The 21,306-nt window shown below is 42.7% G+C and overlaps 2 protein-coding genes and 1 long non-coding RNA gene across 5 annotated transcripts in view; 2 read left to right on the top strand and 1 right to left on the bottom strand.

Moving 5' to 3' along the window:
- Window positions 1-83: 83 nt before the first annotated feature.
- Window positions 84-19,916, bottom strand: rai14 (retinoic acid induced 14). 3 transcript variants are annotated; one of them, XM_037266536.1, is made up of 22 exons: window positions 19,798-19,916; window positions 19,644-19,682; window positions 18,318-18,394; window positions 9,044-9,174; window positions 8,208-8,296; window positions 7,919-7,983; window positions 7,731-7,788; window positions 7,383-7,453; window positions 6,479-6,585; window positions 6,075-6,256; window positions 5,866-5,891; window positions 5,265-5,351; window positions 4,954-5,034; window positions 4,676-4,780; window positions 4,184-4,285; window positions 3,454-4,125; window positions 2,907-3,373; window positions 2,663-2,831; window positions 2,413-2,580; window positions 2,188-2,346; window positions 2,044-2,109; window positions 84-1,322 (listed from the first exon to the last, which is right to left on the bottom strand). In XM_037266536.1, the coding sequence occupies exons 3-22, from the start codon at window positions 18,351-18,353 to the stop codon at window positions 1,236-1,238; spliced, it is 2,928 nt and encodes a 975-aa protein (XP_037122431.1). In that variant the 5' UTR covers window positions 18,354-18,394; window positions 19,644-19,682; window positions 19,798-19,916; the 3' UTR covers window positions 84-1,235. The 3 variants fall into 3 exon arrangements, with proteins under 3 accessions (XP_037122431.1, XP_037122430.1, XP_037122432.1); XM_037266535.1 differs by having other exon boundaries at window positions 19,644-19,807; XM_037266537.1 differs by lacking the exon at window positions 5,265-5,351 and having other exon boundaries at window positions 19,644-19,807.
- The window catches only part of LOC119131897, a 23,724-nt gene continuing 21,502 nt past the window's right edge, over window positions 19,085-21,306 (top strand). Inside the window, exon 1 of the long non-coding RNA XR_005099731.1 lies at window positions 19,085-19,097. This is a non-coding gene — a long non-coding RNA (uncharacterized LOC119131897). The remainder of the gene's footprint in view (window positions 19,098-21,306) is intronic.
- The window catches only part of scarb2c (scavenger receptor class B, member 2c), a 4,768-nt gene continuing 4,466 nt past the window's right edge, over window positions 21,005-21,306 (top strand). The window contains exon 1 of the mRNA XM_037266597.1: window positions 21,005-21,192. Coding sequence (XP_037122492.1) covers window positions 21,073-21,192 — 120 coding nt within the window. The 5' untranslated portion in view covers window positions 21,005-21,072. The remainder of the gene's footprint in view (window positions 21,193-21,306) is intronic.

Here is a 21,306-nt window from a genome sequence, read left to right as displayed (position 1 = left end):
AATAATCGTATTACGTTGAATTAATTGGATGCATTTAATTGTGTAAATTGTAAAAAAAAAACACACAAAAAAACACAAGTATGTTATTTTAGTGTTACGTTTATTCATAACGGCAAAAAAAATCAACTGTACATCCCCACAAAACTTCTAGGAAAGACGCAACAAATAAACCTGAATTTATTTCTCTTGCTTTCCCTTACAAAATATTTCACAGGCCCAGATGGTAGATGTTATGATGCCATGTGAAAAAACAAAACTTACCAGAAAGAAAACTAAATTTTCTTCAGGAGTGTTGTGAACATACTTCCTGAGCAAGACATGAGAAACAATCATGAAAGCAGGCAAATTTTTTTTGTTTTTTCCTAACAGTCCAGAAAAAGTCACCTATTAAGTCACATGGATCTTGGCACAGTACTAAGGCAAAAAATGGTGGAGGAGTAAACGTCTTAGGAGATCCGCTACATAAAAGTGCTTCAAACACTAAAAGTGATGAGATGGAGCCGGGACATCAAATTATTTGAATATGGCGTCGAAAAGCTCAAACTGGGATGCAAACATGTCGGTCATAATAAATTGTCTTCTCAATAAGTGCAGGCACAATACCTGAAAACAGCCACATCGTTTTATGCCCCAAATATTCCAACTTTTACAATTTAATGAAGGGTGTGTGAAGAAAAACGCGTCAGTAGACATAATAGTGCATTTTTACATTGGAGGACAAAACAAAACATTCAAATCTCTGCATTAGAGTACAGTAACTTGGACAAAAACACCATTTTAATATCATTAAAAAAAAAATTACAAATATCATGCGAATGTGGCCACGATCTCATGCATCGCTATCAGGGCAAAAAAAAATAATTTAGATTGTACCAGGGTAACACATTTGGACAGAGAGTTAAAAATAACATTGTAAAAATAGACGCTATGAATGGCAGCACCAAATAGGCTCCGCCCCCCCCCCCCCCTCACACACAATGTAACAGAAGTGGTCGCTGCTTTCGTGCAGCAACGCGAGATTTCAAATCTACTTTGTGAAGATGGCTTGTTGGCTTTTGGGCTTTGCCTTAATCTTCTAGCTGTGACTTTGCAAGTAGACCGTGTAAGAAGTTCAGAGGCACGCCGTGCCGTGTTGCAGCCTCGCTCGCAGGACCTTGGCAGCAGCGGCAGCACCATCAGTTGACTTCAGTGTGTTTATTTTGCGTGTGTTGGCTTTGGAGCGCGCTCAGTACGTCTCAGCAGGCCTCCTTGGTTTGACTTGGCACCTTGCACATCATCAAGATCTGCTTCAAGGCTTTCTGCACATCCTCGTCCATCTGACCCTGAAGTGCAATGCAAAGGACAAATTATCAATGAAAGCATAAATATTTCATTTCCCATCCATTGACATTAAATATCTGATTATTGGATGTCTAAAATATTATCCTGACTAATTATTCTGTTCTGTTGTTTTTAGAAGTGTATTTCCCCCCTCCCCAATCTGCTTGAATAACATCTCATGTTAAAAACCTGTTCAATATTTGGTCAAGTAATTATTGCGCAATTCGAGCCAATTGGGAAGGGAACTTCAGCTTGCACTCTTTCCGAACACAAATAGAAGACAAACCAGTTGAATGTTTGTACAACGCGTCTGCCAAGTCATTCGCCATACCAAAAATGACAGGAAGCATTTTCAACCACATTCTAGTCACCAGTCTATTCAATAGCTAGCCTAGCTTCTTGCTAATAAACTGGTCCAAATGTGCCCTTTTTTTTTTTTTTAGCTCCTCTAGATGGCACTGGCATTCTGTTGAACATTGGGTTAACCTAAATGGTGCCATCTAGAGGAGAGAAAAATACAACTGGTTCATGAATCACATATGAAGCTTCATTTTCACATCACTAAAAAGTGCCGGTTGTATCATGGGCTTGCATTGCGTTGGTCAATAGCAGATTTTAATAAGAGATGACTTTGTGTACCTAACGTATTTTATTTTATTTAAATATTTTTCTTTTAAATGGCGGGGGAAGAACTGTTTTTATGAACATGGAAGAACCTAGTACCTGAACAGCGTAAAGAAGATGCATCCTGTAGACTGACACAATCTCATTGTGCTGCTTCTTGGACTCCTGAGATGTAAACAAAACAAGTGTGAAGGGAAAATTGAATGTAATGTAATGCGAAAGTTAAGCTAGGCTAAATCTTACAGCTAGTTGGAACTGCAACTGTTTGACTTGCTGCTGCATGGTTTCCAGCTGCTGGCTCTGCTGTTGTCTCTTGGAAGGTGATCCTGAGCTGTACGAGAGCTGCGAGAGGCTGTTTAAGGCGTCCTTTAGCTTAGCCACTTCCCGAGATAGGTCGTCGATCTGAGAGGGGATGAATGAGACACATTAGCGTGACGAGCTTTGTCTGACCGGTTAAAAGCGACATACCCGCTTGTTCTTCTCCCTCTCGGACGCCACGTGATTCTCCACCAGCTGCTTGAGCTGACACACAGCGTCCTGGGACTCGGCCAACCTGGAAGTCAAGCTCTGATTTTCTTTCTCCGTTGACGTCAGAACTTCCTGGATGGCCTCCCGCTCTGCTCGGTTGTCCCGCGCCTTTTGGTTGGAAGAAAATGGCCGTTAGTCATGAAAGCGGCATTGTCTCCTCCCCCCCACCCCCCGCCGTCCCGTCCTTCACCTTCTGCCAGGCGTCAGCTGCCTCCAGAGCCATCTCGTCCTGCTTACGGAGGGCCTCCTGGAGCAGCTGCGTCAGGTGGTTCACCTCGCCCTCCAGTTGTTCACGCATTTTAACGTGCTCCTCGCCGGAGATTGAATCCTCTGAGGTTGTGTCTTTCTCCATCGCTAGCCTTGAAGTAAACCACCAGATGGTTTCAAAAGGCTCCTCATAGAGTTGAACCGTTTGACCCAGATTAAACTCTCACCTGTTCTGGAGAGCGTCCAGTTGCAAGGTCTTGTGTCGGAGCTGCTCTTTCAATTCTTCCGACTGGCTTTCCAAGTCTTTGATGGCGTTGCCGAGCGACGACATCACTTGAGCGTGGTCGGCGAGGGTTACAGAGCTTTGCGCCTGAAGCTCCGCCTCCTGCCTCAGCTGGGAAATCTCCTCCAGAGCCGCCGAGTACTTCTTCTCAGTCTCGGCGAGCAACGTTTGCATCTCCTCCAGCCGGTTCTGCATCTCCTGCTGCAGCTCCTCCGAGGGCGGCGACGGCGGCCGGCTGCTCTCGGCCAGCTGCTTCTGCGTGGCGCCGAGCTGAGCCCGCGTTTCGCTGTAGGAATGCGACAACTCCAGTAGGCGGCGCTGCAGCCCGCAAATGACTTCGTTGAGCTCAGACTTCATATCCTGAAAGTCTTTGGCTGCCGCCTCCACGGGAACTGTGCCCCTTAGAGCCTCCTAATGAACGACAATGAAAAGGGTTCGCCCCGCCTCTAACTCAGTCAGCTGATGATTAACGAGCGGCGAAACCCGCATACCTGGAGCATCCTGATTTCCTCCTGCGCCTCCTTATACAGCTCCTCCATCTTTGCCGCCCTGGCCTCTTTCTCTTGAACGTTCCGTCTCTCTTCCTCGGCCTTCCTCAGCGCCTCCTCCAGCTGTCTCATTTTCTGCGTGGCGTTCTCATGCTGCCAGCCCGTCTGGACGAGCTGCCCCTTGAGCTGCTTGACTTCCTGCTCCAGCGCCGACGCTCGCCGCTGATTGGTCAAGTCGCCGCTTCCCATCTGTGCTCTCAACTCGTCCGCCTCCTCCACGGCTTGGTGGTACCGTTCCTGCGTGTCGGTGAGCTTTGCCTGTAGCTCCGCCAGACTCTCGATCAACTCTTGCTCTTTTGCTTTCCCCCTCACGCTTCCCTCCTCGGCCATTTCTCCGCTCCTCTCGGGTTTCACCAGAGCCTGCAGCGAGCGGTTCTCTTTTCTGCTTTCCAGCAGCTTCATCTGGACGCTCTCGAGCGCCTGTCTGAGCAATCGGGTCTCCTCTTGGCTCCCTTCCTCCTCGATTCCGTCCTCCCGCGGTGCGTGGGCGGTGGACGGTACAGCTGCTGCTGGCTCCAAGTCATCGCGTGTGGAATGGAAGGAGGAGTTAGAGGTCATGCTGTCGGGACGGCTGGTTTCTTTCAGGTCCTCGTTTCCTTGGAGTGATGGGTGTTTCTGCAAACAGGCTGAACATAAACAGCGGTCCAAAAAAAAATCTAATTGTGCCTCTTACCTTAAGATTGCTAGCCAGTTGCTGGTTTTCCAAAGTCAGAGCGGTAATTTTGGCTTGAAGGGCCGAAACGAGAGCGGCCGACGGCGCGAGACCGGGTTGAACCTGTCGGCGCATACGACGCATCACATACATTAGCGGCTGAAGACACTTGAGAAGCACGAGCTCGTCGGGACCACTGGCAAGTCAGCCGACGGGCAAACAAGTCCCGACTTGTCGTCTTTTGGTTAGACCTCCACAAGAATGCTGAAGGTGAACACGTTGAGCTCGAAACAGATGTCAGCTCTCGATATTCATGTAGACCAAATGTTGAACTTCTCAAACGCATTGAAAAGTTAACGTAGCATCCACAATGTGAAAATATTTTCCTTAATATTAAAACGTGTATGCTAGGATACATTTTGTCCCTTTTTTTTGGGGGTCTTTCAAGACAAATATGATGTCATGAGCAAGAGATGGTTTTTTCTTTAAAAGCCGACGCAGCATTGCGATTACCTTCGGATCCAGTTCGTCGGCGTGCGTCGAGTCGTCCGTTGTCTCCAGCAACATGTTTGTCTGGTGGTTGCGCAGCCTCTCAAAGTCCTCTCGGACTTCTTCGTCCTTCCAGGCCAGAACGAGGGGGAGGGAGCAATCGAGGGGGTGCGAGAAAAAGGGAAGTGGGAGTGGAGATTGGGAGAGGATAAGAGTCGAGGTGGGATCTCTTTTGTTGTACACTTTTACGATTGTTAAAATTTTAGTGCATCTCCGATGTCATGAGTGCTTTTGATCCTTACCTTGTCGTAGAATCGCTTTGGGGTGTCACTTTTGCTGGACGAGGGGGTTCCAGACATTGCAGGAGAAGACGTTCCAGACTTCTACACGAGGACAAAGTTGAAAGTCGTTTATCGTGTTACAAAGCCCAAGAGGTTGTTTAGACAAAGATGGTTTTATTTGCCTTTTTTTTTTTTTTTCGCTTTTAGGAAAACATTGCTCACAGAAAACAAGCTAGGCAACAACTGCATACTAAGCTTTCAAATGTGTATTAATACAGAGTGCAGGATATTGATACAAGCAAGACGTACAGAGGAGACATGCATTTATTTACCTGCAGTGGACTAAGAGGAGGTGGAGGTGCTTTTCGTTTTTTAGGAGTTGTGATCCGTTCATCATTTAGCTTAGCTACTTGATCATGCTACAGGGGGTCAGCAAAAAGCCAAGAAGTGGAATCAGTGGTGGTTAGTTCAAGGAGGTTCGATCAAATTTGAGTTTAATTTTAAACTAACAGGTTTACACAAGCTGGGACTGTTGATGTAGAAAGATGTCAAGATCTTTTTTTTTTTTTTTGTCATGTATGTATTGTATTTCCTCAAATAGTGGCCTCTGCCCTAGTTGACACCATGCAAAGTGGAAAAAACAAATTGCACCTCGTCTGTAAAGCTGAAGTCAAGAGTTTAAAGACTTGCTGTACGAGGCACGGAAAGTCGCAGCCGAGATTTGAATTGTCAAAAACATAACCGGGCATCTTCCACAAAAACATATTATAAACAAATACATACATTATAATTTAAGGCGTCCCCTCTCATAAAAACCTGATTAGACTCTGCTACCCCCACTATATGAGGAAACACCTGAATAAATATATTTTCTTTTTTTACAATTCACCTTGATTGATTTGTGTAAACACTGTTAAATGCATAGATTCTTACCGCAGGACTTAAGGGGGACCTGGGATCTGTAACATGTACAAAAGAAAAAGAAAAAAGGTTTTTAAAAAAACTACTGAGACTCTCCAGCAGATGGCAGTGTTGACTGCATTATTATCATCCAGTACAACTGTGCTTAAGTTCAAATGAAAGCGGGTCAACTAAACACTCAAACTTAATGTGTTTATTGATTGTGTGTTTTTGGTTCTCACCAGGGAGCTGCCTGGTCAGAGCAGCAGTGAGTGCAGCTCTGACCTCACAGTTGGCGGGCAATTTGGCGTAATGCAGGACATCGTGGCCATGCAAATCCACCGCTGACAGAAGAGCCCCTCTGTGAACCAGAACTTCCACGACAGCAACCGCATTGGACTCTGCGGCGAGCATCAATGCCGTCCTGCAAAGTGAGTATTCACAGTATAAGTGCGGTTGGACATTTTTTTTTTGTTATTGTATTTGTGTGCAGGCCAAAGCCATGTCTAATATAAAATGGTTGGGCTTTTATTTGTGAATTTTTCTTCATGGCAGCTTTTTTTTTTTTATAGTAAATATTAAAACCCTGAATATAAAAGAACCAAATGAAAATGTTTGCAACTGGGCTGCTGTTGTGCTTCCCTACCTGCCACTGTTGTCCGAAGTGCTGATTTCAGCGCCGCAGTCGAGCAAAGCGATGCACACTTCAGCATGGCCGTGTTTGGCTGCCAGGAGCAAAGGGGTGTGCCCGTCCTTTGGGAAGGAAAATAACAGCAGTGCCAACATGACATACAAAAAAGGAAAAAAGAAAAAAAATCTGGATTCAAATACAGACTCGGGACTTGGACATGAGACACTACCCTTGGACATGAATGGTATGTTCAGTGACTGTGTGGTGAGAGAAGTCACGGAACTATGTGAGAAAAAAAAAAAAGAGGTGAATGCGTCATGGCACTAATGCCCAAGTGAGGAAGAACACCGTTCCCTTTTCATAACATCTCAAAAGTTGAGGAGCTGTATTTTAGCATGGTGGACAATTTTTTTATATTAAAAAAAACAATAGGAATGCTAAAACCATTACTCTTAGATGTATAAAATAGAAAATACAATTATATAAATGTAATACAAAATAAATTAGTACAGCAGCAGTCACAGAATGGATCGCCTTCTCAATAACTCGCCGAGTGTTTATTTAAAGTCGCGAGAACGCCTCAAACGTATGCAGACGAAAATAAATAACCTACACACGCATTCATTAAATATCACGCGAGCCACTCTGATCAAACCACAGGTATGGAACCGCCGCTGCGATGTAGACCGCAAGTCTGCGGCTGGTGAGTGTCGTTCCCACAGTACGCTGACCTCTGGAGCTCAGGCGCATACTCGTACAAGCGAGGCACGTAACCATTTTTCTCAAAATCCACAAAAACAAATGTAATCAATTTGGGTGCGCAGCTGTGGCTCAGTGATTTATCGCCTGCCACTTTTTTACTCATATTTCCGGAAACTGTCTTTTGTGTACAATAGGTGGACAAAATGGAGGTACGTACGGCGTCTTTTAAGTTGATAGCACTTTTCAGTTCACACAGAAATTGGACAGTCTGGATCTTCCCACCAAGAGCTGCGGATGAAATGAGACAATACATTTATTACAAAAGAGCATTCCTCAGAGCTTGCAGAAGTGGAAAATAATTGAGAGGATTTTTTTGTTCCAACAATCCAAGATGAGCAATTTGTTTGATCATTCATTCGTCATTTTACGGCACAATCACTTAATTCTGGGAATGGCAGATGATTCAGGCTATATGAGCCCAAGGGCTTACAAAAAGAGAGATTTTCCCACAACCTCGTCCAACATTTCCTCATCAATAAATCAATCAAATAAATGTTATGCTTACCAGCATGATGCAAAGCGCTCCTTCCTGAGCCGTCGACTGCGTCAACAGGACATTTGCTCTGGAAAGGAAATAGGTTATCAAGGAGTTATGTTTTGGCAAGGGGAAAGCTCATTTTTTCCAAACGTCAGGGAGTCGTTTCGTTTTCTGAAGAGCTTTAAAGAAAAATGGCTGAAAATGTTGCTAGTTACCTGAATTAGCCTTTTGCAGCACTCTGTGTGGTTGTTCTTGGCTGCCAGGTGTAACGGATTCAAACCTAGGGATGAGTAAAACAACATATGCCTGTGAGTATTTCTATTTCATATTGTCTGTTAACATGTGTTGCTGCACCGTTTGCGTCCAAATATCTGCCGCGTAAGCGATTAGATCACGGCCACAGTTTTGCATTGTTAGCATAAAACTAGCAGACACAAAGTGATATTTTTCTTCAAAACATAGCCGTTGTTGATGTAAAGATAAAAGGTGTGTGCAGACACGAACCTGCAACGTCAGCAACTGTCGGGTCGGCGCCGTGCGAGAGCAGGGCAACCAGGCAGTCGACGTGACCACGTGACGCTGCGACGTGAAGCCTGAATACAAAAGAAAAAGAAACTGGAAAATATGGACACGCAGACCTCGGCCAAACTTGCACTCCATTTGCTCTTGTCAGTTTGTGACTTAACAGGCTACTTTCTCATTCGTGGCGAATGACGACTTTATATAAAACCGTTTCCAGCCCAATGAGCAAATTACACACATGCAGATTCCCTTTAATGTCGACAACACACACACAAATACCGCAACTATGCCCACATGCCTTTCGATCAGCTTTTTATCACCATGGCGATGCCATGGACTCGCCCTTTGTGCCGTTGTCTTGCACAGACTGGCCTGCCGCATTCTTCATAACGAACAAAGGTTGCGGGTATCCGCGAGCCTCTGTGTGTTTTCGTGTGTGTGTGTGAGAAAAGGTCAATGCATGGCGCATTTAGTTCACCAGCACGCTCCAGTATCGACACCTTCTCCCCCCGTATTGTGATGTTACTGGGTGATAAACACATGCAGGTCAGCGGGTGTTGTGTTGCAAGGGAAAAAGAATGAGGTCAAATATTTACATGGAGTTTTATCACCGTTTCAAGATGGCTGAGCCCCACTTTTGATGCAGGATTAACTCTGATTGCTTCATGGTGCATTGAAGGTGTTGCAGGAATTTCTGGTAAGTAGTGGCTACTTATTACACGTGACAACAATCTCCCATTTTTCTGTCTGTTTATGGGCTCAGGTGACGGGCGTATAAATCGGACCTTAAAGAATCTTCCTCCATCTTTATTACTTACGCTGATTTGCCCTCGCTGTCAAGCTTTACAGGGCTGGCGCCTTTCTTGGCAACAAGGGACGCCACCTTCTCCGCCTCGCCGTGCTCCACTGCAGCAAGCAGCCGCTCGTCATTTTTGTTCCACTCGTTGACCTATGGAGGCATAAAGTGAAAGTGACTTAAAAGTCCAACGTGGGAAGTCGTAGGATTTGGAGAACAAAAATAAATTCAATTTTCTAAATCTAAATTCAAAGGAAAGGAAATTCAGCCAACTAACAAAACATTGCTAACACTTCGAGCCCCAATATGGTCAGCTGGTTTACACACAAATGTCATCCTAGCGCCAATACTTAATGTGAGTCATGTTTCTCCCAGGGAGAGAAAGAGCAAGAGAATGTTTCTTTGGCTTAGCCCAGGCCCACAAAAAACATTTGTTCTCCTGCAAGCAATTTCCAGTTTGAACACATAAACACACGTTTACACAAAAAGGGCACACACTGTTTTTTTTTTTTTTGCAGGCTGTGAAGTCAAGTATCTGAGCACCATAGTTTTTAAAATTGAGTGAGAATAACAAGATCCTTAAGTCATCCAAATTTAAGCATGCAAAAATATAAACGACTATAGATGACAATAAGAGACCTGATAGCCCATTGACCTGCATCGTACTAACGTTGCAAACTCTTTGACTCCATAAATTGTTGTGCTGCACAAAGTGGGGCCTGTGCGTGCCAGCGCAGTATGCCAATATAAAGATAGACGGTGAAAATAGCCTCTGTGGCAAAGCCCCAAACGTAATCAGTAAGATACATTTTACACAGCGGGTGGAAAATTGGCAGGCGAGCCCTCGGATAGAATGACAACTAGCCATTGCTGCAGTGCAAACCACAGAGTTGACACGAGCCGGCGTAATGAATTGAGAAAAAAAAAAAAAACGGAAGAAATGCTGACTCGGGCATTGATGTTCGTGAAAGTTATCTAGAGTAGTTGCTAAGATACGAGACTTGAAAGGAGTGACGAGGTGAGAGACTATTTCCAAGGAAACGTGAGATGAGCTATTTGAATGGCCAAGTGAAAAATAACAGTGTACTAAGACACAGGCAAGGGTCATGTTGAGGAGATAGATGGCCACCAGGTGTTCTACCAAGTGTGCTGTGAGCTTTACGCAAGAACCTTCAAAGTCAAACACAATCTGTTCCGATTATCATTTTCCAAAATAGACTCCAAAAAGAATTCGTAACATTAGCAGATTTGGCTACTAATTCTACAAAATGGCTCTAACCGATTAGTCGATTATTAAAATAGTCGATTAATTTGATCATCGATTATTTGAGGATTAATCGATCCATTTTGACACCTAAAGTGAACCGTCGAATGTGTGTCGAGGCTAAACTACCAGACTACCATATGCTTGCTGATCAAATAGAAATATTTACATTACAGCGCTCATTACCGTGGCAGCGGTCATTGATCAAGTGTTTTTAAGGCGGACAAAAGACGTTTTACAACAAATGAGGCGCTTTGTTTACTTTGGTGTATTTCTCATATTTTCATTATGCTACCATTCTTTCGTTGTATTTATCACGGGGGGGGGGTATATCTTATGCTAATTGACTCTCTGGTATGACTGCTCGAAATTGAAATGTGTACAGTTGATTTATAATTACTAAAGATAAGATAAAGATTATGTAAGGTCTCTTTCCGGTCTATTAGAAGTAATATTAAAAGTATCTTATGCAGCCGTATTGTAAGCGCTCCTGGTTATTTACAACAAAATTGCAAAGTCGCACCCTGTTAGTCAATATTTTGATATGATGATAGGAATTAGGCTTGATGCCAAAGTTCAGCAAGTACACAAGATTGTTTGAAAGAAGAGCACATCATTTGTTGCTGATTAACACTAAACCGTTTGTGGATTGCCCGACATTTAGAGGAGATACTTGAGCAGAAAACAATGATAATGGCGGCTTAGCTAATAGTGAAAGGCTGTCGCCATAAAGCAGCGTGACACCGATAGCATTAGACGACATTGTCACGGACAGGTTGAACTGGAGCGGAATGCGCTGCTCCACTTTCAGGCCCGTGTAGCGTCATGGAGGGGAGCCTGATGAGATAATCATTCATGACTCAGCCCTCGTGATAAAAGTGAACAAAATGGCCGCTCAAGTATAGGCAAGTGCATTAAAACAGCAAATTGCTGGCAAGTTGTCGATCAGTAGTATATCCCGACTCTTTATTTACCTCTTGGACTTCCTAAAGTATCGCGAAAATTTTCTCCACCCACTTTGCCTTGTGCGGCAAAGGCCGCTAAAATCGCAATGATATTGTAAACCGGTAACTTCTTTGTTCCTCTGTGTGTACCGGGAAATGGAATAATCCTCGCTTCCTTCCCAACGTTCTTTCTCTTTTAGTCGACTCGGTAAATGGGTGTGGACACGAGTCCTTCTTCCCCTGGCTGTTTTTAGCCAGATACTCATTAAGACACACAGAGTTTGCTGATAACACTAAGAGTTTCCTGTTTGTCCAGACCAGACGCTAGCGCCAGGGACGAAAGTTTAGGAGCTGAAGAGATACGACGCAAGGAAGGAAGAAGCAAATTGGAAAAGGAATGTGGAGGGATAAAAAAAAGCCAAAAAATTGATTGTTTTCATTTCATGTTCAAACCGCAGGTTGATGTTAAAATCCAAAGAAAATATACACTTGGTAAAACAGCCATGGATGTTTGTTTACCTGCTGGTTTTTGCTCAAACATGTTCGGCTAAGAACGATTTCTCGGTTTCTTTGAACACCCTCCATTCCATGAAGGAAAAATAAACACTGATGTGGAAACAGTACTTCCTGCGGCGCATGATTTTTTTTTTTTACACCACTGTGATCACTGAGAGCAGATAGAGCTAGATGGAAAAACATTTACTTTTCAAAGACTCTGACATTTTTCTTCAAAATATGGGGAAAGCCATTTTTTTGTTGATGTAAAGATAAAAAGTGTTGGTGGACAAGTTAGAAACTTAATTTGGATTTTGCTGACTTATTGTCAAAAGCTGTGCACGGTAGGGGCAAATTATTTTTAATTGAAGTTAATTCCACAAAGACAACAATTGGGAATAACCTTGTAGTTTTACCGGAAAATGCTTTTCTTGGGAAAGAAGATGGCAGGACACGCGTATGTACGGACGGAAGAATCAAAGGAAATGAAAATGCCCAAGGAAAGCCTGAACACATTTACAATGTCGTTGGTCTTTGATCGTCTGCGCCTTGTAACTGCAAACGCCTTATCTGACACAAAGCAGATGTTCTCGAATGTCTCCAAACAATGCATCCATTTTTTTTTTGTCCTCGTCGGGGCACAGGCAAACAGACACAAATGGAAGAAACTGCTTCTAAACAGCTCGTGTCGTTCCAAGAACAGATCATGGATCTTATTGTGTTCATTCGTCATAAATCTATCACAATCTATTATACACGTGTAAATTCCGACTGGAGCCACGAAGCATTCAATTCCAGAAAAAAAAGCAAAGTATGTGTTTAAAAACAGATTACAGCACATGTCCGGAATTGTTGCACCAAGTCAAGACAACCCGGAGTTAAAAATAGTCGCCAGGCAACACTTCCTTAGGCTACAAATAGCCATTCCTGCCCTATAAATAAAACACGGCTGAACTTGGAAATAAAACCGCATACGCTTGCTGATTAAAGCAACTATGACCCCCGAAGCTATTTTGATGCTTCATTTACATTAATCAGCACATGGAGTCAAAAACCATCCGGCATAAACAGGAAACAGGCTTCGTTCGGCCACTTGATATGCCGTAGCTGTAAATCTGTCATTTTTCGGACTTAAATCATCGGGTTCGACTAAATACACAGTATGGTAACTGGGAAGCAAAAACATTACAAGCCACAAATCAAAACTGTCGCCAGCCAAAAGTCTCTCGTGAAGGAAATTTCTCCGTTTTTTCAGGTGGCCTGAGACGAACCCTTCCTTCACCCACATCCTTGCCTGATAGATTGTTCCACTTTGGCCAAACTAAACAAGATGTTTGAACGGGAATAAAAGCAGGGAGCCAGACTCTTCCTTTGATTCAAGTACATGAAGAATAAAGAAATAATCGAGACGGTTTTGAGACCGATTCTCTCAGCCAAATATTTGACGGCTGTAACCAATCAGGAATCAAATTACAATTATGGCAAAGCCTCAAACGATAGTAAGGACAGCTAGCATAGCAATGGCGCCACCAGAAAGACCGATTATCGACCAGACCGATTTTCAGCATATCGGCCTTCTGTTTTAAGGGGAACAATACTTTTATGGGATATTTTTAACTTCTGCATCACTGATGTCGTCTCTCCCCAAGCTGACTTTTGACTTAGCCCCGCCTCTTTATCTGCTCCTGGCTATTTTGTAATGAGAAGAAAGGTATGCCTGGCTCCGAGTATGACTTCATGCCCTCAATGGAGTCAGACGATTAAGTCATGTTCACTGCATGTGGTGCGGTAACATTTTGTCCAAGAACAATCCAAACATGCCACCGCCAGACCTTGCATCATCACAATGGATGGGCCTTATCTACTGATTAAATGGCATTTGCGAGAAAGTCATAAATGTGATGATTGTTTTTCCAGACTATTTTTTTTTATACTTGGCATGTAGAGGCAATAAAGAATAACTGGAAGAAACATCCTCTCTTCCATTTTAATTGGATCCACGTTTAACCCCCAAGTTTCTTGGAGTTGGTGCTAAAAACTTTGCTGCGGTAATTGGGACTTCGAGGAGGCAACACAGTGGCTGTATTTTCAAAAGAATTGTTTTTATTCCTGCTTTTATTATTGTTGTATACTGGTTTTATCATTATTTACATTCCCGAGCAAAGTGGTGATGCCGCAGATGTGCCCAACCGTCTCTCCACTTGCCACAAATCTGTTAGCTTCTAAGCTAGCTGGTGGCTATCACCTCATGTGGGATACATTTTGGCCACCAAAGCATTTAACCAGATAAATATTCATGGCTCCATCATGAAGGCATAAGAAAGATTTAAGTAGCATCCATTTTTCAACTGGGCACGGGTCCACATATTCAGCAGACCCGCCCTCATCGTTATTTACAGGGGATTAGCTGTATATTACTTTTACTGCACTGCCTTTAATCTCGACACCGAGTTTATCAGGCTAGTTTGTTTGAATGAGGACATCTCTGTGGACTTTTATTTTTTTTCTTCCCTCCCTTGTCTCCCTGGCTCAGATTTGTCAACACAGACACCCGCCCTTCCTCCCCTGGATTAACAAGGGTCTCTCCCTAAGGCTTTACTGTCACTCTCAGTATTAATACCCTTTTGCTGCACCCAGCCAGAATAAACTCAGACTTGAGTCCGACCGGGGCCAAATAAAACATTCCCTACCGGAGAGACGCTTCAGCTGCGTAAGAAACCATCAATAGCTGAAGGATTAAACCGCCACAATGTGACGCTCTAAATCTTTAAGCTTCGCAAAGAATTGAATTTATGTGGTCTATATTTCCCCATAAACTGCATTAAGAGTGTAATTCAATGCTCTTATCCCCCGGGGTGCACAAAGCATTCTGTCGAAATGTTTTCAGATGATCAGCATGTGACCCAGTGCCTGGGCAGCGCCGCTTTAACACAGCAGACATTCCATCACGCCTGATAGGGAGCTCTCCATTCCTGTAATATTTACACGGCTAAAATTAGGGAATTTACATTGTCGAATTGGAGCATAAATTTTGACATGTTTAGTCGTGCCCCCCCCCATATACACACTCCTGCAGATTAATTGATGCCATGGAACAGATGTGTGGAGTGATAGATGTAATCTGTGCATCAATTACATCGTGACCATGTTTGTGGTTACAAACTACTGGTTAGAGTGGGGGGGGGGGGTTAATCCCACCTAGTCTGGCAGCTGTGGGGGCAGTTTTTAAATCGTGACAATGGACCAAGGTCTGTGCGAGGCACTATTGTCATGTACACACAATGCAACAAAAGGCTGAATATATTAATAGGAAAGTGTGTGCTCAACAGCTAGTAAGACTAAAAGGAGTAAAGAGCATGAAGGTAATAGTAAATGGAGATTAGCTAATACAGTACAATGACATATTCAGTGTTGGCTCTTTTTATTATTCTAGCAACCAATTAAAAGGTGTCGGTGATAAATTGCTGCTTATGCACTGATAATTATGCTCCATATTTTTTCAAAGTGATAAAATTCATTCGATTACCCGAGTTGACAAAATTACACTGAAGAGTTAGCGTGGCTGTGTGGTTCTTTTTTGTTTAAAAAAAAAGACACGACCATATGTATGACATAATGCTTAAGCAAAGTGAACATGACTGAGGTATTTTCACAAGGTAAAAACCAGGAAATGGCAATTTCTCATCATTATTACGGCTGTACGATTGCTCAAATGCTTCATGTCTGTCTCGTTGTGGCTGTTTGCCAAACCCTATTCCCGTAAACCCAGATTACACGTCTGGTTGACCAAACACACACGCACACATTTTATTATAAACACTTTACAGTTGAGTAGACCAAATCCACAAACACATTGTCTCGAGCACACACACACAAACATAGACACACGTTCAACTCCACCAGACTCTGACTCATGTTGACCTTGCATGACCAAGTGTGATAAAGCTCCACACGTTCCTTTTAAATCCAACAAGCACCGAAAATTAGTGGGCAGGTTAAGTGTGACATGACCCCAACTTGTGTACTGTCTTATTACATGTTAAAAGTTTAACACGGGAGGTCGGAAATTGAAGACCTGAATCGCAGGCACATTGACATTGGTGTTAAATTAAAATAAATGTATAGATAAATTAATTATATTATTATAATAATAAATTTAATTTTGATTTCTGTAGGGACAAAAATACCAGGTTTTATTTTCAGGCCATTTTATTGAGTGAACTAATTTGTGAGCATAGAATCGTTGTTGGGTTTCTTTGAATTGAATCCAAAGCAATAGATGCTCAGTGTATAAAAGGAAGAACAAAAGTGGGCCAATCCAAGTGCTCAATAGAACGTGGGAGTGACGGGTGCAAAGACACACGAGCGCAAACGGCTTTGCTCGTGTTTCTAGGCAACATTCACATCCCTGACTTTTTTTTTTTTTCCTACGCTCAACTGGTTTATGTAACAGTCAGGATGGGCACCACTCACAAATGTTCCATCAATGTGCACCTTTTTGTGTCAACTGTAAATCCATGTTTTAGGACCGGTATGGGAAGGTGAGACAAACACTGTTGAGATCTCGTGGCTCAATACCAAACAGGACATTTTTTTCTGAACAATGGATGTGGTTGTTCTCTCCCACATAGCAGATTGAATTGGCAATCATTTACTTTCGTCTGGCTGCATGCCCGGCCAAAATAGCGGGGATTCATATTTGGGGTTACAAGAAATGCCAAGAGCATCTGTCAAATTGCACATGGATTCTATGTAGAGTGGACGTAAAAGACACACACCGGTTTTAAGTGCCAAGTTTTTACAGTTTAATAACACTGGACTAAAAAAAAAGTAATTACAAAAAAATTCCACTAATACTGTAACATATAATCTATTTAATGTGACCTATGACTGTCAATTGTACTGAAAAAATAAATTTTAACTGGGATCACTGGCGGAGCTAAGGGGGGGCCACGGGGCACGGAGTCCCACTCGAAATATTAGACCCAAGCCAGATCATTGACTTGTGAATATTTTGACCTGCCACATTTTCACGCGTCATCGATTAACCCCAAACAAATTTCTATTGGCTTTTTTTTTTTGCTTCCAGCAGAAGCCTCAATATTTCATCGACGATTTCAAACTGTTCATCATTTCCCCCCTGTTCGAGATCATTAACACACACACACAAAAACACGCACACATACACACAAAGCATGTGACTACTAATAAAACGGTGCTTCTGAATGGACCCCATTGTACAGTGAAGCCTCCGAATTGAAATGCCCCTAAATCATGCAATGTGGAATTTGACCCACATATTTCTGGGAAAAATTGCCCACCATCAGCCAGAACATCAACATCTCGAGACTTCAGCTCAGGGAGTAACTACATATTTACTCCACGTGGAAAGAAGGAAGTAATTAAGTCAAGGTCAGTATGAGTAAGCAATTTCAGGTTGAAAGTATGCGTTTGTTTTATAATACATTGTGTAATTTTCTTTATTGCGTTTAGTTTTGCAGTTAACTTTACAGGAGTGTGAATAAATTCTTTGTTTGAAGAACCTTGTAATGTCTCAAGCTGCATAGCCCAAGCAAAGGGTGGACAGACGAGTATAGAATGTATAGGACAGGTGGTATCGGGTGTCGTTGTATCGGAGCATTTTTATGAGTACACGTAGGAGTACAGATGTACAGTATTGACCCAGTTTTGGTGCATTCCTTTTTTTATGAAAAGCCTTTGAACGGTGCAACGGGTGAATTCGATTTACTGCTATCATTTTTTTTATTTTTTAAATCTCATCATTTTATGTGCTCACAATTCTAATGTGAACGGAATTGAACATAGCCTGACTCAAAGTGGAAAATGACTCCTCAAAAAGAGGACTCCTCATTTCTTTTGAGCCCATCAGTTGACACAAAAAACATTCTTGGCCCTACTTGATCAACTTCCTCTTCAAGTTAACCAGGAACTTCCTGACTTTTCCTGTCTGCCGCTTAGCTCCGTTGCCGTCAAGACCACGGTGACAGCGGTTGAGTCAAACACAGTGGAGACGCCTCACTTCCTGTCTGTGAGTGTTTGATATGTGAAAGAGCGATTCTTCCCAAACGATGAATTAATCATCTGCAGGGTGAACCGAGCTAGTTGAGATCTGCACAACTGTGGCCTTTGCTGGAAACAAGCCCGGTACTCCCACACTTACGGTCCTCTTATATGAATCACCGTGAGAAAAGTACGGTTTGTTTCGCGCCGCTCCGACGCCATCAATCACGGCTTCTCGACCTCGTCTCCCGACTGTGACCTCATTTTTCTTTTTTTTCCTGGAGGTGCTACCCTTGTGGTGGCACCCGCAATTAAATCTGTCAAAGCACACCATGTCACATAGACCTTTTCCCATGTGTTTTGTGTTTACAAAAGCACGCAAGGGCGGAGGGGGTGGGGCTAAGTGGATTATACGCATATTATGATTCCAAACTGTTGACTTTATTTTGTTTTTCTTGCAAAAAAAAATACAATTGCCCAGCCAAGAGGTGGCTATAAATCATCTAGAGCTGCCCAAGCGGGCATGTGCGCGCACTTCTGACTTAGTCACCAGCATGTGTTTTAGTACTTACATCAGTTTTCCTGAACTTGGCTTTAAGGCTCTTCATGTTCGGTCTAGTAGTCCATGTAGTTGTTCGCTCACTTACAGCTGGAAGAAGGAAGAAGCAGGAGGAGGGGGGGAGGTTGGAACACATAAATGTTAAAGCACTGAAATGTTATTTCTCCAACTTTTTAAATTGAGATGTCCAGCAGCACGATTCAATCAACATTTTCAATTTCTTCCCATTTTTACATTTTGCTTATCTCCCAAAAGTAACAGGAAGGTTCGAAGTAGACACAGCACATGCTATTCTAATTTGAACCTCACTGCAAATGGTTTCCAGCTTTCTATGCTTTCTTCCGATGTTCTAAATCACCTCCAAACCCTTCGGGATGCCTGGCAACCGTATTTTCAACTTAGTTCCCGCAAGCAAGCCCCGTTTTTTTTTTTTTTTTGGAGCCAAGAAGACCTTGTCCATGATTTACCTCCCAAAGTATCCCAATGAGCATTCCAGCCTTGTAACGAGGCTACTTTACTTTTGCAACTTTTGCATGCTAGTAATGCTAGGCTATTTGAATGTAACAGTGTTTGCCTCTTGAAATGGAGGCAGGGGGGAGAACATGGTTAGATTTTTATTGAGTGTTAGTGGGGGGCGGGCGCACTGATGTTGGGCACCACCAATTATGATAATATATTACAGTTTTTATGTAAGGAAGAATATGGCTCTAAAGTACAGCCAGGTGCATTGGATAACATTTGTACAACAGTTATGAATGTTTAACGAACTACGCGTGAAGTTAACTTGCTTTCGGTTTTCTTAATAATAAAAGAGGTCCATTTGTTCTATTAAATAGTTGCAGTTAATTCTCATTAAATCCTATCTATTCATATTTCCATTAATACTTTCAAAATTCTCCAGCTTAATTTCCCATTGAAATTTTCTGGGAGTTTTCTACCCCTTTGCAAACCCATGTTTCAACATATTTCATGCAAAATTGACACTTTGGTGAGTTGATAATGTTGAAATGTTACTTAAAACAGCCTGCCCTAAGAACAGATGAATTAAAATTCTATTCATGCCACTTAAATACCTGGTCCAACGTTTACGTTTGCGCAATTATCTTGAGTAAACATGTTTGCAGATGTATGTACTCCTAAGAATCCACCAACATGTTAAAGTTGCCAGCCTTTTGCATTGTGCCTGCTAAATGCAGAGTTTCCCGTTGAAGACGAGCACTCCTAAAATAGCGAAAGGCGCGCGACGTGCATCTTTGTCACCCAAACACTTGATGAGCACAAGACTACAGCAAACTACTTTAAATTGCATGCTGTCAATTTGCAGGGAACGCGTACTTACCCTTTTTTTATGGAGTCGCACAATCGGCTGGGGGTTCTCCTAAAAAAAAAAAAAAAAAAGGATTAGCTAGCGAACAGCGAGTCGTTGTTCTGCTGCCGCTCGAGTGGGAGGATGCAAGAAAGCTGAAGAAAACAGTGCGGGCGGATCGACCCACCGACACACTGGCCCGGCTCGGCCCCGGCCGCATACATTAAAAGTTGGGGCTGTTCCTGGATCCCCTCCCGCCCTCCCTCCACACACAAGGCTGTTGGATGCCTCTGGAGTGTGACGTCACGAAGGACCGAGCTCTCGTGACCGAAATAGGGGGGTGGGGTTCGTGTCCTCCATTGTGCTTCATTCATAAGCTGCATGGAGGGATTTTGAAGAACGGAAGGGGAAAACTGACTCATTTCAAACGCGTGTTAAAAATTGCACCTAAATGTTGAAGAAAACAGTTCTTTATTTCTGATCACTCGTATGTCAAAGCTCACCAGCTACCGTACATTTCATTTTGAAACTGAGTTGGTGCATGTTGGTCTGTGGTGCAACCACAGAGTAGTAAAAAAAAAAAAAAAAAGTATCAATGCAAGCAGCAACGTGTCAAAGCTCTAAGGGTGCTGCAATGTGTTGATCTGATTTGGCAAACTTGGATAAGGGCATGTTGCAACCTTACAATTTGTCAGACAAAAGCAAATATGTACGAGTTCTGAGTGTAAATATATAATTAAACGGAGGAGAGAACTCCCAAATACAAATACTGTAATTTAACTGTAATTTGCAGCGGAAAACGATGTTGTATTTTTTATTTTATTTTTTCGTCTAACGCAATCTGAATGATTCTTATAGAGCTGGTTACAACTCTTGTTGAGTGACGGACATCAATACTGTTCTCACGGTCTTTTGAAAGAAAGACACTGTCCTCTTGTGGCTGTTTTGGTCAGTGCGTCTCTGCTGCATCACATCTGATTCGGGTCATGTACATTCTTCGAGGCAATTGTAATAGTTCACCCTAAATTTGACTATTATTTTTATGATGGGGGACTAATTTTGAACAGAAGTCAGGAAAATTGTGGAAAGCTTTTGCTGCTCACACAATGTTGTGAAGGGACTGACTGCTTCCGTCCGCCTTGAGTTTTGTGACAAAGATTTCAAATTAAAATATATAAGGATATTAAATCATTAAACTGTTTACCTATAAAATGACAGATTGAAAATGCCATTGACGTATAAAAACGTTGTGTTAAACACGACAATTTTTGCGTTTGTATACATACAAAAAAAAAATTGACTGTCGAAGAAACAGGAAGTCGCAGCAGGGTATTATTTTATTGTGGTATTACTCTTTGGTGTCCGTGTGACTTCCGGATATATCAAAACAAATACTTTCAGTGGCGTTCGTCATTTTTAGCGCCACTTGTCACCGCCAGACGCCACCCAGTGCGGCCCGATCATGTTTAAATCGTGTTTTATTTATATGTGCGGATTATTTTCGTTTTTAATTCTCATTCTGGGCATCGCGCTGACATTGTCTAGTGTTTTTCCCAAACTAGTGGACTCCGTGGCCGAAAAGGTAAGCGATCACGAACAGCATCTTTTGACATTTTAGGAGCTATGCGACTATGGCAATTGCGTAATATCAAATGTGACGCAAATGATGATCCCGGTGTGGTAAAATTGATAACTC

Source organism: Syngnathus acus, chromosome 12 (genome assembly GCF_901709675.1).
Source record: "Syngnathus acus chromosome 12, fSynAcu1.2, whole genome shotgun sequence".
In the NCBI taxonomy this organism is placed as follows: domain Eukaryota; kingdom Metazoa; phylum Chordata; class Actinopteri; order Syngnathiformes; family Syngnathidae; genus Syngnathus; species Syngnathus acus.
Note: the sequence above shows the minus strand (reverse complement) of the source record. Positions and strands in the feature narration are given on the sequence as shown.

Bases quoted from the DNA above. Each gene is read 5' to 3' on its own strand.
- rai14 (XM_037266536.1), bottom strand. From the start codon at position 18,353: ATGAAGAGCCTTAAAGCCAAGTTCAGGAAAACTGAT. The intron at 4,126-4,183 runs GTAAGAGGCACA...GCCTGTTTGCAG, and splicing joins AACTGGCTAGCAATCTTAAG to AAACACCCATCACTCCAAGG. The intron at 1,323-2,043 runs GTACTAGGTTCT...ATTGCACTTCAG, and splicing joins ATCTTCTTTACGCTGTTCAG to GGTCAGATGGACGAGGATGT.